The 14,014-nt window shown below is 46.6% G+C and overlaps 1 protein-coding gene across 1 annotated transcript in view; it reads right to left on the minus strand.

The window, feature by feature from the left end:
* Positions 1 to 5,909: 5,909 nt before the first annotated feature.
* POU2F3 (POU class 2 homeobox 3) overlaps positions 5,910 to 14,014 on the minus strand; it is a 76,793-nt gene continuing 68,688 nt past the window's right edge. Inside the window, exons 11-13 of the mRNA XM_080816451.1 lie at positions 9,382 to 9,448; positions 8,153 to 8,285; positions 5,910 to 7,190 (exon numbers count right to left, since the gene is read on the minus strand). Of these exons, the coding sequence (XP_080672577.1) occupies positions 7,151 to 7,190; positions 8,153 to 8,285; positions 9,382 to 9,448 (240 nt within the window). The 3' untranslated portion in view covers positions 5,910 to 7,150. The remainder of the gene's footprint in view (positions 7,191 to 8,152; positions 8,286 to 9,381; positions 9,449 to 14,014) is intronic.

Consider the following 14,014-nt stretch of genomic DNA (forward strand, 5'->3'; position numbering starts at 1 on the left):
ATCGCTGCCCTCACGCTTGAGTCTCAGTTGCGAAACCAGCACATCAATCACTGATTTGCCAGAAAGGGCTTAGGCCTAGCAATTAGAAATTAGTCCCTTTCGGGGCACCTGGGTGGCTCAGTGGATTAAGCCTCTGCCTTCGGCACAGGTCATGATCTCAGGGCCCTGGGATCGAGCCCCACATGGGGCTCTCTGCTCAGCGGGGAGCCTGCTTCCCCCTCTCTCTCTCTGCCTGCCTCTCTGCGTACTTGTGATCTATCTCTCTCTGTCAAATAAATAAGTAAATTTATTAAAAAAAAAAAAAAGAAAAGAAATTAGTCCTTTTCCTGACAGTCCTGTCACCAACTTGGCGGTAGAATATAAGACTTAAAAATAAACCCGGCTTGGTTACTGACTGTGTCTTTGGGCAAGTTGCTTAACGTCTCTGTGCCTCGGGTTTCTTAAACCCAGAACGGGGATAGTAGTAATAGCCATCTTACAAGGATGTTGTGAGAATTTTACACGCTTTACCAATGTAAACTGCTTAGAACAATGGCGGGCCCAAGGAAGTCATTATATAAATGTTAATTATTGTGGGGGCGCCTGGGTGGCTCAGTCGGTTAAAGCCCCTGCCTTCGGCTCAGGGTCCTGGGATCGAGCCCCACATCGGGCTCTCTGCTCAGCGGGGAGCCGTCTCCCCCACCCCCCACCCCCCGCCGCCTGCCTCTCTGCCTACTTGTCATCTCTGTCAAATAAATAAATAAAATCTTTAAAAAAATGTTAATTATTGTGGTTGGTGACACTTCCGGTAATTCCTTTCTCCTCTTTGAGCTCTATTTTAGTACCAAAGAAAGCCAGCTGGAAGAAATGACCAAACAAGTATGGAGGCTCACATGGGGTAAAGAAGGTATCTGGATTGGTTTATTGGGACGGGTGACAATGGGATGCTGAGGGGCCCAGACAGTCTTAAAAAGAGAAGTCGTTAGGTAGGGATGTGAGCATTTACACCATGGCTGGGGAGTAGTTAATAATCTAGTTTCGACATTTATCTTGCCAATCTCTCATGAGTAAGGATCAAACTGTTTTCATCTTTGTTTTTTCTAATACCTGGTAGGAGGCAGATGTGATGGATGTTCGATGGTTGGATGAATGGGAAATGAGCCTGGAAAAGTGTATTGGAACTGACTGGGGCTCCTAAACCTTGTTGATCTACACCATTTAGGATGTGTCTTCCAAATGCCCTCGTAGGCTGTATCTTGAAGAGTATAATTTAGCAGGCTTAATGTGGGGGCCAGGAATACATATCTTTTAAAACGTAACCCACAGGTTCATTCAGATACTAGTCACATTGAAGAACCACTGCTGTCAGAGGACCTTAAGTGACTCTGATGCCAGCCTGAGATGCCAGGCTGAGGCATCTTATGATGTGGGTAACAGGAAGCCTATGATGTTATTGGGCAAGGGGATATAATGTTACCATGTTCTCCAAGCCCTTGTTACTCAGAGTGTGGTCAGTAGTCCAGCAAAATCTGCAGCTCCTGAGAGTTTCTTAGAAACACAGAATCTCAGAATTCCGATGGGTAACCAAAGTTGAGAATCACTGCTATGCACCCAGCTGAAGTCCCTGTAAGGGGAACTGGAGAAGACAACCTGCTTCAAGTGGGTTGGAACAGACCAGATGAGAAGTAATGAGAGCCTGGAGAACCAGAACAGGGAAGGATCCATTTCACTGAATGGAAAGTATGCAAATATCAACTTTCCCCACTTGCTTATAATTGTTGTAGTATTTTTCTTCTTCTAGTATCTGGATTTGGAACTATTTTCTTGCTGCCACCATTTTCTAGGGAAGAAAGGAGTACTAAAAGGCTTCAGGGGTCTAAAGTCTGGGGGATAAATGCCAGTTCTTCTGTTGGAGCCTTTATTGAGCCTTTATTCTATCCTCATGCAAGCTTCATTACCTTGGATTAAATTTACTAATTTATATATGTTTGGCCATAACCCTTGTTCTACCAAATCAGATATTTCTCAACAGTGGCAACCCCCCCCCCAAGAAGTTCTGGGCTATAAGGGAGAGCAGGGAACAGGAAACTCTCCACCAATTTATTGGAATAATAATGACAATAATTGTGATCATAATCACAATAATAACAGTCAACACTTATTGTACCAGGCATTGTTCCAAGCACTTTATATACATTATTAACATTTAATTCTCACAGGTCTATGAGAAGGTTACTATGGCTATCCCCATTTTATAGGTGAGAAACTAAGGCACAGAGCAGTCAAGGAACTTGCTCAAGGTGACATGATTAGTAGGAGGCAGATTGGAGTATGAACCCAGGCAATATGGCTCTGGAGCGCATGCTCTCAACCACCAAGATATGCTGCCTGCCCTTGACTAGAATCCCCTATAGATGTGTACTGTATTATTAGGTATTCACAGCTCCTAGCCTCGGCGAAGGGCACTAAAAGTCATTCAAAGGTTAAAAAAAAAAGAGAGAATTTAATTGTCAAAAATCCTAATTGCCTATTATGTACTAGGCACAGCACTGGGGCTTTTTTTTTTTTAAGATTTTATTTATTAATTGGCACAAACAGGCAGAGGGACAGAGGAAGAGGGAGAAGAAGACTCCCCACGGAACTGGGAGCCTGACACAGGGCTGGATCCCAAGACCCTGAGAACATGACCTGAGTCAAAGGCAGACACTTAACTAACTGAGCCACCCAGGTTCCCCAGTACTAGGCACAGTGTTAATCATGGAGATAAAGAGAAAAAGAACCTCAACTTTAAGGAGCTTCCCACAGTCTAGAAGGTGAAGCAGGGGAATCAGCAAACACAGTACATAAGGATAGCAGGTGCATGCAGAGTGCACGGGGAGGAGGGGCACTGAGCCTGAAACCCAGGGACTCAGAGCAGGATTCTTAACTTGAGTCCTGGAGCTAAGATCATTCTCTTGAGTTTCACCAAAATTCCTTAGTGTTGGGAACCCACAGCTGGGCCCACCAGTCTTGAGTCAACTAAAAATTGAAGTATGCAAATTTTGAAAAGTAGCGGAGCAATTCTTCTTTTTCTTTTTGCCTGGAAAGTGACTGGATTTTGCCCAAGGATTCTCTTGTGCCTAATTAGCTGCTGAGGAAGCTAACCAAGCTTTGGTTAAACTTCGCTGGAATTTTATAGAATCATGCTTATGTGAAAAGTAAATCAGGGCCCGCTCCCAGGTTTGACTCTGTTAAACAGTTGTCCAAGACAGTGGATAATGGCAGCTACTGGAGGCTGAGCAGTGAGGTTACGATTCTGCACTTCTTTCATAGAAACCATGGCCGAATAGCCCAGAAATCAACCCTCATACACAGACTCAACTGATCTTTGACAAAGGAGCTAAGGAAATACAATGGAGAGAAGAAGCTGTCTTCCACACATGCTGCTGGAACAACCAAACATCCACATGCAACACCGCCCCCCCAAAAACCAAAAAACAAAGCACATCGAGACACGGACCTTACACCCTTCACAAAGATGAACTCCAAATGGATCATAGACCTGAATGTAAAATGCAAGACTGTAACATTTCAGGAAGAGAACACCTAGATGATCCTGGGTATGGTGATGCCTTTTTAGAAACAACAACAAAGACACAACCTGTGACAAAAATAGTGGGTAAGCTGGACTTCATTAAAATTAAAAACGTCTGCTTTGCAAAAGATAAATTCAAGAGAATTAGAGGGCAAGCCATGGACTGGAAGAAAATATTTGCAAAAGACACATCTGATAATGGACTCTTATCCAAAATAGAGTACTCTTAACATTTTCTTAACACAGGAAAATAACCTGATTAAAACATGGGCCAGTGACCTGAAAAGACACCTCAGCAAAGAAGACATACGGATGGCAAAGAAGCACATGAAAAGATGTTCCACATCATGTCATCAGGAAAATGCAGATGAAAACAGCTGGGCTACTACTACACACCTATTAGAATGACCAAGATCCAGAACCCTTGGCGACACCAGCTGCTGGCAAAGATGTGGAGCAAGGGGAACTCCATACACTGTTTGGTGGGGGTGCAAAATGGTGCAGCCACATTCTGTTGGAAGACAGTTTGGAAGCTTCTTACAAGACAAAATATACTCTTACCATATGATCCGGCAATCACGGTCCTCGGTATTTACCCAAAGGAATTAAAAACTTCTGTCCACATCAAAACCCCACACAGAGATGTTTATGGCAGCTTTCGTCATAATTGCCCAAACTTGGAAGCAACGAAGATGTCCTTCAGTAGAGGAATGGATACATACACTGTGGTGTATCCAGACGATAGAATATTATTTTTTCAGTGCTAAAAAGAAATGAGCTATGAAGCCATGAAGACATGGAGAAATTTTCAATGCACATTGCTAAGTGAAAGAAGCCAATCTGGAAAGGTTATGTACTATGATTCCAACTATAGGACATTCTGGAAAATGCAAAGCTATTAGAGACAGTAAAGAGATCCATGGTTGCAGGCTATAGGGGGGAGAGAAGCGAGCAGGTAGAGCACAGAGGATTAGGGCAGTGAAAATACCCTGTGTATTACAAGGATGGGTATAGGTCATTATGTTTTTGTCCAAACCTGCAGTACATGCAACGCCAGGAGTGAGCTCTAAGATGAACTGTGAGCTTTGAATGATCACTGTATGTCAATGTAGATTCTTCCTTGGTTTTAAAAAAAAAAAAAGTACTTTCTGGTGAGTGATATCGATGATGGGGAAGGCTATGTACGTGAAGGGGCAGGGATGTATGGGAAATCGCCGTACCTTCCTCTCAATTTTGGTGTAGATCTAAAACTGCTCTAAAAAAATAAACTTTTTTAAAAGATGAAATGAATGAAAATCGGCACGTGGTTTGTACCCATCCAGCGATGAAGAAAGAAAGAAAGAAAGAAAGAGAGAGAGAGAAAACCAGCATTATGGACAGCGTAACTACCCATGGGATCCTGGGGCATAGAGCTGTCCCTTTATAGATTTAAATGAGTCCCAAATGCTCCTCTTGTTGTCTCTTTGCCGCATACCTAGTCCCTTCCAACTGGATCTTTTCTCGAGACAGCAACCACTACAAGTAGGCTTTCTTCTCCAGCTTCGTGACATGAAATATTCGTCTGATTATAAGACCCAAACACCGGAAACAGTTAAGTCTTAATTATTTACATAGAGATTTTGCACTTAGATATTGTTCACAACCAATGTTTCATCCCAATTTCAGTGTTTCCCCATGAGCCATGACATTTTTGAAGGGCCTCCCTTTCCCACAGGTCAGTGTTTCCTTCAGGAATGGTAGCTATTTAAATTTTTATTAACCTAAGAAAAACCACCGGGAGAGCTTCCTTGTCCCTCAGCCCCTCAGCAAAAGTCACAGTGCATTCAAAAGCCAAATATATTTGATTATTGGATTATGCTTTCCTTTACATACCTGTTGCTTCCCATTGTGAATATTTAATAATTGACCTTCAGGATATCTGCAATATGAGCTTTTCAGCTTCTGCCTCCAGCTCTAAAGTCTGAATGACTTGGCCTTAAACATTTAACATCCTCCCACTTAAAAATCTTCCCCCTTTCAACCAGTTTCCTGCTACTCTGCCCTCAAGATAATTCTGTCAAAAAGAGTAAGAACTCTGAACTCTTCGAAGCCCTATATTAATGTATGTATGTCATCTTTAGCATATCAGTTCGGGGAGTAACAGACTTAATACACCAACCTGAAACATTTTCCCCCTTCCCACTTTTTTAAGTAATCTCTGCACCCAGGGTGGGGCTCGAACTGGCAACCCTGAGATCAAGAGTTGCATGCTCTACTGACTGAGCCAGCCAGGAGCTCTCCCCATCTATATGCACTATATGCACTCCTATCCCTCCCCTCAACAAAAGACACAGAACAATGATCTAAACCTTTTCTTATCAATAGTGGAATCATTTATATCATAACTATACAAATTTATTTAGGAACAGAGAGATTCCTTAAAATCTCAACATTTTCTTGGATATACAGTCTTTTTTCTTTTCTTTTCTTTTCTTTTTTTCCTAAAAAAAAGGTTACCATTACTGGAACGGCTTCATGTTGCTTCTCTACACACTGGCCCACAAAGAAGGAGACTAGAGATAATGTTCCCAAGAAGTCAACAAACATTCCCAGCCCATGGGGGAACTCTTCTTGTGGAAGCTAGCACAGTATTTCACACTTTGGCATTTTTTTTTTTTGCTTTCTTTCTCTTTTTTTTAAAAAGGAGATAAAATATTACAGAGATATCTTCAAAATTCACACCTGAGTTAAACATTTTGCTGGAAAATTCCACGTGAAGGAGAGAAGGTAGCTGCAAACCCAGGAAGGGGCTATATACAGGGAATCTGCCAACATAATCGGTACATGTTTGCTTTTGTGTTCCTCCTCCTGCAGCCGGGGGAAGGGAGAGAGGACCAGGTAAGGACAAGGAAGGAGAGAAGGAATAACACTCCTGAGCTCTGGAGCAGGTGTAGCACACATAAGAGCACCTGTGGGCAGAGAAATGCGCCCAGGGGACTGAGGGTGGCTCCGGAGAAGGCCATCATGAGTGGATTCGGTTCCAGAAAAGGGGTCGGGGCTACAGAAAACACGGGGTGAAATGAAGATTCGGTCGGAAAGGTTTGCTCAACAGAAAGCATCCAGGATTTGGTGGAGACATCAGATTCCAATCTTTTCACAGAATTTACAGATCGGTTCAGCGATTGTGGCCAAGTTCGGAGTCAAGCCATAATCTCTCCCTCTGGTTGTTTGGCACACCAGTCAAACCGCTGTCCCCAGAAGCCCACGGATGAGTTGGAAAATAACAGCAAGGTGTCCTTTCTCGGAAAGACGACTGCCACAGGGAAGCCATGGGAAGTGTTTAGAGCTACAGGGTTGGAGCACGGGGAAAGAAGGTGAAAACGGGGAACACCTCGGGGAGAGGGGGGATGTGTTTCAAGAGCACTGGGAGCCAGCACATGGTTTAGTCACAGTTTGGATCTCTGGAGGCCCTCACACCTGAAGAACCAAGAGCTCGGGATGGCAGTGGGGATTCTCTTCCACTCTTCTGACAGTAATCTGTCCATTCAGAGAGGCCATGATTCCCTTCCTTCCAGGGGGGCATACAGGGCCAGGTGGATTCCCAGAAACTTTTTGGTCTCAGTGGAGGTAGGTGGGATGATTCCATCGGTACCAAGATCTGGAAGGAAGGAAAAGCAAGTCAACCATAAAGCTGCTAATGGTTTGAGGGAAGAGGCGAATGGGCAGCGAACTCCTAACAGGGGTGTGGGGTTTCTTTCTGGGGGTCATGAAAACATTCTGGAATTGGGTTATGGTGATGGTTATGCAAAATTGTGAAGACACTAAAATCCAGGCATCGCACGTTTCAGATGGTAATTTTTATGGTGTGTGAATTCTATCTCAAAACATTTTTAAAAAACATACATTATATGGGTTTTTTTCCTTCTTTTTTGGTGGGAGTGGTTGAGGAGTCCCAATATTTTGCGCCGTGTACCTCTGGGCCGGTGAGAGCTGGCTGCCTCTGCTGAATGGCCTGGTTTTGGTCAAGTGGATTCATCTCTTCCCACAAGGTAACCGTCTAACTTTCAAACCTCTGCTTTGTTCTGAGTCAGGGAAGACTCCCTCAAGGCACCTGCTCTGAGAATAGCTTTTAGAGCAGACTCTTGGGCCTCCCGAGGCCGCCGCCCTCACTGTCTCACAGGCAGGAGCTCAAGATGGGGGAGCAGCAAAACTTCCTCTCTCCTTCTGTCAGCCACACGGGCAGCTCCGGCTCACGTCAGAACACCCCGAGAACAGGGTTCCTGGCAGGAAGTGGAGCGCTCCCAAGCCCACTGCAGGACCTGGTCCTTTCTAATAGGAGTGTTTGGAAATTTCCACCCTCCCAGTGAGAATGGAAATTTTGGCTTTGTTGACATCAGCTTCTTGCCAGGACTGCTCACTGGCTGAAGCTTCTCTTTAAAGCCCACTCCCTAGGGATATGGTCCAGCCTGGCTCTCCACACGCCCCCGCACCCACCCACCCCTGTCTCCCCACTCTCCTTTCCAGTCCTGTGACAAGCTTTCTTCTCAGAGGTATGGACCCGACATCTCACATGTCCCTTGACCCTGCTAGAATGTCACGGTACTCTCTCCTCCACCTTACCCCGAAGAGTTAAAACTGGAGGAGCTCACTGCCGCTTTGGAGTTATTTTGAGATGCAGTGGGGCTGTTGGCGTGGAGTCCCGAGCCAGGAGACGAAGGCCTGCTGTTGTTCCCAGGGGAACAGGATGACGTTACTGAGGATGAACAGAGGCAAAAACAAGGGGGAAATAATGCTGCTGGGTCCTGGGACCTCCTGACATGGCCCTCAGACATGTCTCCCCAGAGAACTCCCACTCCTCCCTGTGTCCCACCCATCTGCCCACTCCGGGGACTTTAGCTTCAACACCCGGCCCCAGAGGGCTCTCATCATAAATGTTCTTCCCAGTACGGGCCCTGGAGAACGGTGTGGCTGGTTCTGCAGGTCCAAGACTTGCCAAATGCAAAAGGACAGATGCCAAAATCATCCTACTCCAGGACACACCCTGGGCTGGGCATACGTAGCCCCAGACCAAGAGATGGGAGGGGCCGAGAACAGGAGCTCTCGGAAAGGAGGGGAGGAGGACAGAGATCAGTGAACAGAGGAGGGAAAGCCTCTCCGGTGTGCCCATTTCCACAAAAAATATACATAGTCTTCTAGAAAGAGCACAACCAGGAGAGAGGAGCCCCAAGTCTCCGTTCCTGGCCATTCACTAACCCTGGCCCGTGGCGCCTTGGTTCACCTCCCCAAAACACATTTTTGTCTTCTGGAAATGGCAGATTTGGATTCTCGTTTTTGGATTTCCCAAAGAGCGTTCTGTGAGTAAGGTGACGGATAGCTTACCATCCAGGCAAGCCAAGAGACTCTGAGGAGTGGGAAGCTGGGCTCTCGATCATTAGGTCAGGACAAGAGGCAGACACTGGGACTGTCCTGGGCACATCCAGACAGATGGTCACCCTCCTCGTTCTTTGAAAGGCTCTACGTACTTTTTGAAAAGTAGAGTTCTATAGGAAACTGGCTCGGAAGACCCTGCCTTCCTTCAGGAACTTCAGGAACAGCTCCTTCAGGACTGTTAAGCGCACTCTGGTGCGGAGAAGTGTGGCAAATGAGACAGAAAGCAGACGCTTTCAACTTGGCTTCTTCAGCATTTCCCAAACTTACTCGATGGTGGAACCCTTCTTTTTTAGCACAGATTTTCATAGCCTTCGAAAGACATTTAAGGAATGCTGACCTAAGCAATTACTGTTCACCTCTACTGTCCCCCTGTTGAAAGGGCTTCTGGAGCTATTCAGAAACCCCATGGCAAAGCTCACCTGTTCCAGTCATGGTGCTGTGGACGGGAGGGACAGAGAGGGGACCCAGAGATCCAGAGGGAGAGACCTGAAAGGCAACAGAAGCTTTTAAATGTCTGTGTCTGCTCTCTTCTCCGAACTTGAGTGCTTCTCCCGGGGTGCTGGGGCCCCCAGAGTGCAGACAGCAGGGCTCAGCTTTCTTGATGACTGCCTTGTTTCAAACCTACGCTCCATCCCGGCTTCCATAAGAAGGCCTCTGGACCATGGGCAGCATCAGCTCCAGCTCCGGCCTGCTCCGGCAGGGGCCTGCTGCTGACACCAGGCCCTGTCCTCCCTGCTGTGGCCCCTGGCAAGGCTCTTCAGCATGGCCGGGCGAGGCTGCGGTGCTGAGTGCTGGGTGACAAGAGGCGCCACCTCCGGACTCCTGCTGGGGCAGACACTACCATTTGGCTAGATGTTCGCCAGTCCCAGGTCCTTTTTTTTTTTTAAAAAAATAAAAGATCCCTTTGCTCAGGGCAGCAGAGCCCAGCTCTGACAACCCTGTTGCAGGCTTCCCAGATACAGGAGAGGACCCTCCACTCCCCAGAAAAAAACTGGAGGGGGAGGTCTGAACTTTGGATCCTGGAACTTTTCATTTGGCCCTGGAGACCTCACAGCATCATCAACTTTGAGATTGGGAAGGGACTTAAGAGGATTCAGTTTAAACCCTTCAGATTACTACCTTAGCACAACCTAGAACAAGATGTAATAGAAAGAATGGACTTGGGGGCCCAACAGATCGAGGGGTGAGACCCTGATTTCACCATAATGCTCCATGTGACTTTGGGCAAGTGACCTAACCCCACTGAGATCTGGTTTTCTCATCCACGAAACAGAGGTAATACCTCCCTTATATTTCCTTTTAATTAAGATTTGATAAGATAACGTCCATAAAGCTTCCAATTCAACGCCTGGCAAAGAGTGCCAGGTTTGTTAAATGCTCGTTCCCTTCCTCCCTGAAGGAAGCCATCCACTGTCTCTGGACACTGTCCTCTTCTTCATTGGAGCTGGAGTCGGCATACCTTGCCTCCCCTTCATTCTTCTCAGGCCGATAGGAGAAGGTCCGATCGATGTTTTTAAAGGACGCTGGAAGGAAGTTCTGCTTGGGGGAGCTGGGATTCCTCCCCTCCCTGGTTTGGATCATCCCTTCCCAACAGGATGAAGCATGTACTCATTTCCCAACTAATCAGCTACAGTTCTCCTGTCTTCACTTACCTGCCCGTTTACAAGAAGCCTCCTCAGTAGGCAGGGGGCCCACGAAGGGTGGGGACAGGTGTGGGGCCCCGTGGTAAGAGATGTTATCAACCATCTCTCTCCCTCTCTTCCTCCTCCTCCCCTCCCTACTGGCACACCCGTGACATTTGTTGTTGTTTTAAAATAAATAATGTATTTAGTCACTGTGACCAGCTTCTTCTGTTTCCTTCTGGAGGCAGGCTACGCATATGTAAGCAGATATATATATCTTGGTAAAAATGGCTCCCCCTTTTTAATTGTTTATATAAATGGTAGCATTCTGCCCACAGTGGTTGGTACCATTTCACTTTTTTTTTTTTTTTTTGGCTTAACTGTATATCCTGGAGATCATTTCATATCAGAGCAGAAGAAACTATGTCCTGGTCCCAAGGAGGCTGTCCCCAGGAGACCCGAGGAGAAGCAGAGTCAGAACACTTTGTCTCTCTGCTTCCTTCATAACATCACGAGCATGAACAGTCATTACTTATTTAACATCTTTCTCCGGAACTAGGCTGCTGGCTTTCCCAGGGGCAGCATGATGCGCCTGTGGCGTTCTACTACCATGTCTGCTACCGTGCCTAGAACTTTGCAGGTGCTCAGTCAATATGTGTTGCCTGAATGATGAGAAGGAATCAGGCTTCTGCCCACCTCCTCTGTGCTTCCCTCTGCTTTTCTCCGTGTGGATGTCCTGGGTTGGTGTTGAACCAAAACGAGAACCTACCTCCCCTAGCCCCGTGTTTAAAGATTTCAATGCTCCTCCGCCATGGTTCCATTTCCTAAATGCGCCTGACATAACCTCACCCCCACCCTGCCCAGCACTCCGGCCTCCTCATTCCCCCTCCCTGGGTTCCAGCCCATTCCAGCCTGCTGCGCTTCCTCTTTCCACCCTGCCCAGCCTCAGGGCCTTCATAGACACTCTTTCCTCTGCCTGGAATGTTCTTCCCTGACTCTCTCCTCCCTGTGCAGCCCCAACCCCATGACTGTCTACTTATGCTTCTGCCATTAGTTTGAGCATCATTCCTTGGCAAAGCCCCTGACACCCTGGCCTAGGTTAGAGCCTCTAAATCCTGCATCTCCTCTGGAGAGCTCGTCCCAGAGAGCCTTTGTTCAATGTCTGCTTTCCCTGCCAGACTGCCAGCAGGGAGATCTCAGGCATCCTGTGTACCACCGTGTCCCAGTGCCAAACATTTGGTGGGTAAGCAATAAATATTTAAGAAAGGAACCGTGAATGAATATCATGTTGCCTCCAACTTCAGATTTTCAGTGGTTCCCTAGAGCTTGCAGGGTAATTTAGTATCTGTGGCCCATCGTGAGCCAGCCCTCATCAACCCCTCTTAGTCCCCAAGCCTTCACTTCAGCCAGATGGAGATGCTTGTGATTCTCCAAATGCAGCATGTTGTTTTATAATTCCGTGCCTTCTCACAGATGGTTCCTCCAGCCTGGGGTGCTGTTCTCACTAACTTCTAATTTGTTCTGCAAACAGATTAAGGGGGCAGCCCTCCCAGACCCCATTCTGATGGGAATGGTTTTGATCCGTGTTCTTCTGAGCTCCCAGAGCCCTCCTAGAGACCTTCACTGCCTCTTCACATCTTCACCGCCATGTCTTGCCTCTTCTGGAGACTCCTTCTTAGTGTCTTCCCTTGATCATCCTCCTTTACCTGTCCCTTAGATGCTGGTGATCCCTAAGGTTAAGATCTAGACTTTTCTCTTGGCTCCTCTGTGCAAACTCCATTAACTGAGCTCCTCCTCCCCCAAGATTTCAACCACCACCTTATGCTTATGACTCCCCGATCCATGTCTCCATCTTGACCTTCTCTCCTGAACTTCAGACCCATAATACCAGGTACCCAAGGACATTCCCACTTGGGTGTTCCACAGGCTTCACTGTACCTTATAAGGATATAAAGAACAGGAATCATCACTTCCTCCTACTCCCAAATCAGCTCATCCCCTTGTGTTTGCTTGTCACATCAATGGCATAACTCCTACCCCATCAGCCCAACCCGAATGCCAAGAGTCAGCTCAGAGTACTCCCTTTCCTTCATCATTCTCCCTGTCCCCCACCCAATCTCCCATTCATTACCCAAGACCTAATAAGTCTACCTTCTAATTATCTCTTGAGTCTCTCCCAGCCCCTCATTCTTACCCACTAGCTTTGTTTCAGCCCTCAATACATCTCTCCTGGATAATTGCAGACATATCCTTGCTGGTTTCCCTACAACCAGCCTTGTGTCTCTCAAATCACCTTTTACGCTGCAGGCACATCTGATGGTGCCAATGGCCTGCTCAAAATCCTTCAGACTCCTCTAAGGCTTCACGGTCCTTAGCATTGCTCATAGTCGCCTCAGTCTGGCCTTGCTTGTCTGTCCAGCCTCATCTTTCAACATCCCTCACAGGACAGGTGGTTACCTACAGTTCCAGGAACGTGTCATATATTCATTCTCTCTGCGCCATCCTACGGTTCCCATACTTTCCCCCATGAGAACTCCACCCCACACTTATTTGCCTCTTCACTCCTTGTCCTTTTAGACTCAGCTCAGGTATTAATTATCTCCTTGGGGAAGCCTTCTCTAACCACCACCTTGCAAGGCTTTGTTCCCTGCAATTCCTAAGTTCTCCTCGAGAAATTATCATGTGGTTTATCATTTGTTTATTTGTCTGTCTCCTCTGCTAGGCGGTGAGATCCTCCAGGACAGGGGACAGATTCGTGTCCCCTCAGCACTCTACATGAAGATCAATATATGGTAAATGGTCAAGGAACGTTTGGTGAAAGAATGAACAATGGTGTCATTTGTATGAGACACCCCAGACAAGGCTGAATTTCTCCCATCTTTGAGTCCTGGACGATTTGAGGGCAATGCCATTGTCCTCAATTCCCTTAACCTTACAACCCTATCATCTGCAAGGATGAAGAAGAACCTTCCCACCTCTACCCTCCAGGCACCACCTCTCCCTGGATGGAGAAGATATTTCCTACTTCCAGGTCTCCCTAAATTGCAGATTATTCCCAGCCCTAACCTCTCCCCAACCTCCAGAATCAATGATACTACTGTCTACTTGGCATTTCATTTCTCTTGGATGCTTAGATGAGTGTCTAGCTTAAGCTGACCAGTTCCAAATTCTTAGTCTTTTCCCTTATACTTGTACTTCTGATATTCTTTATCACCTTAAAAAAAAAAAAATGGCAACACCTCCGACCAGTTGCTCAGGCCAAAACCCTTGAAACCACTTTGGGCTCCTCTCTTGTGCTCTGTATCAGAGCTGTCAGCACATCTTGCTGGCTCCATGGCTGAAGTGTATTCGGAATCCAACCACTTCTCATCTCCACTGTTGCTACCGTCTTAGCCTAAACTACCTCTGTGCACAGCCTGGCTATTGTGTT

The sequence above is a fragment of the Martes martes genome, assembly GCF_963455335.1.
Source record: "Martes martes genome assembly, chromosome: 10".
Lineage (NCBI taxonomy): Eukaryota > Metazoa > Chordata > Mammalia > Carnivora > Mustelidae > Martes > Martes martes.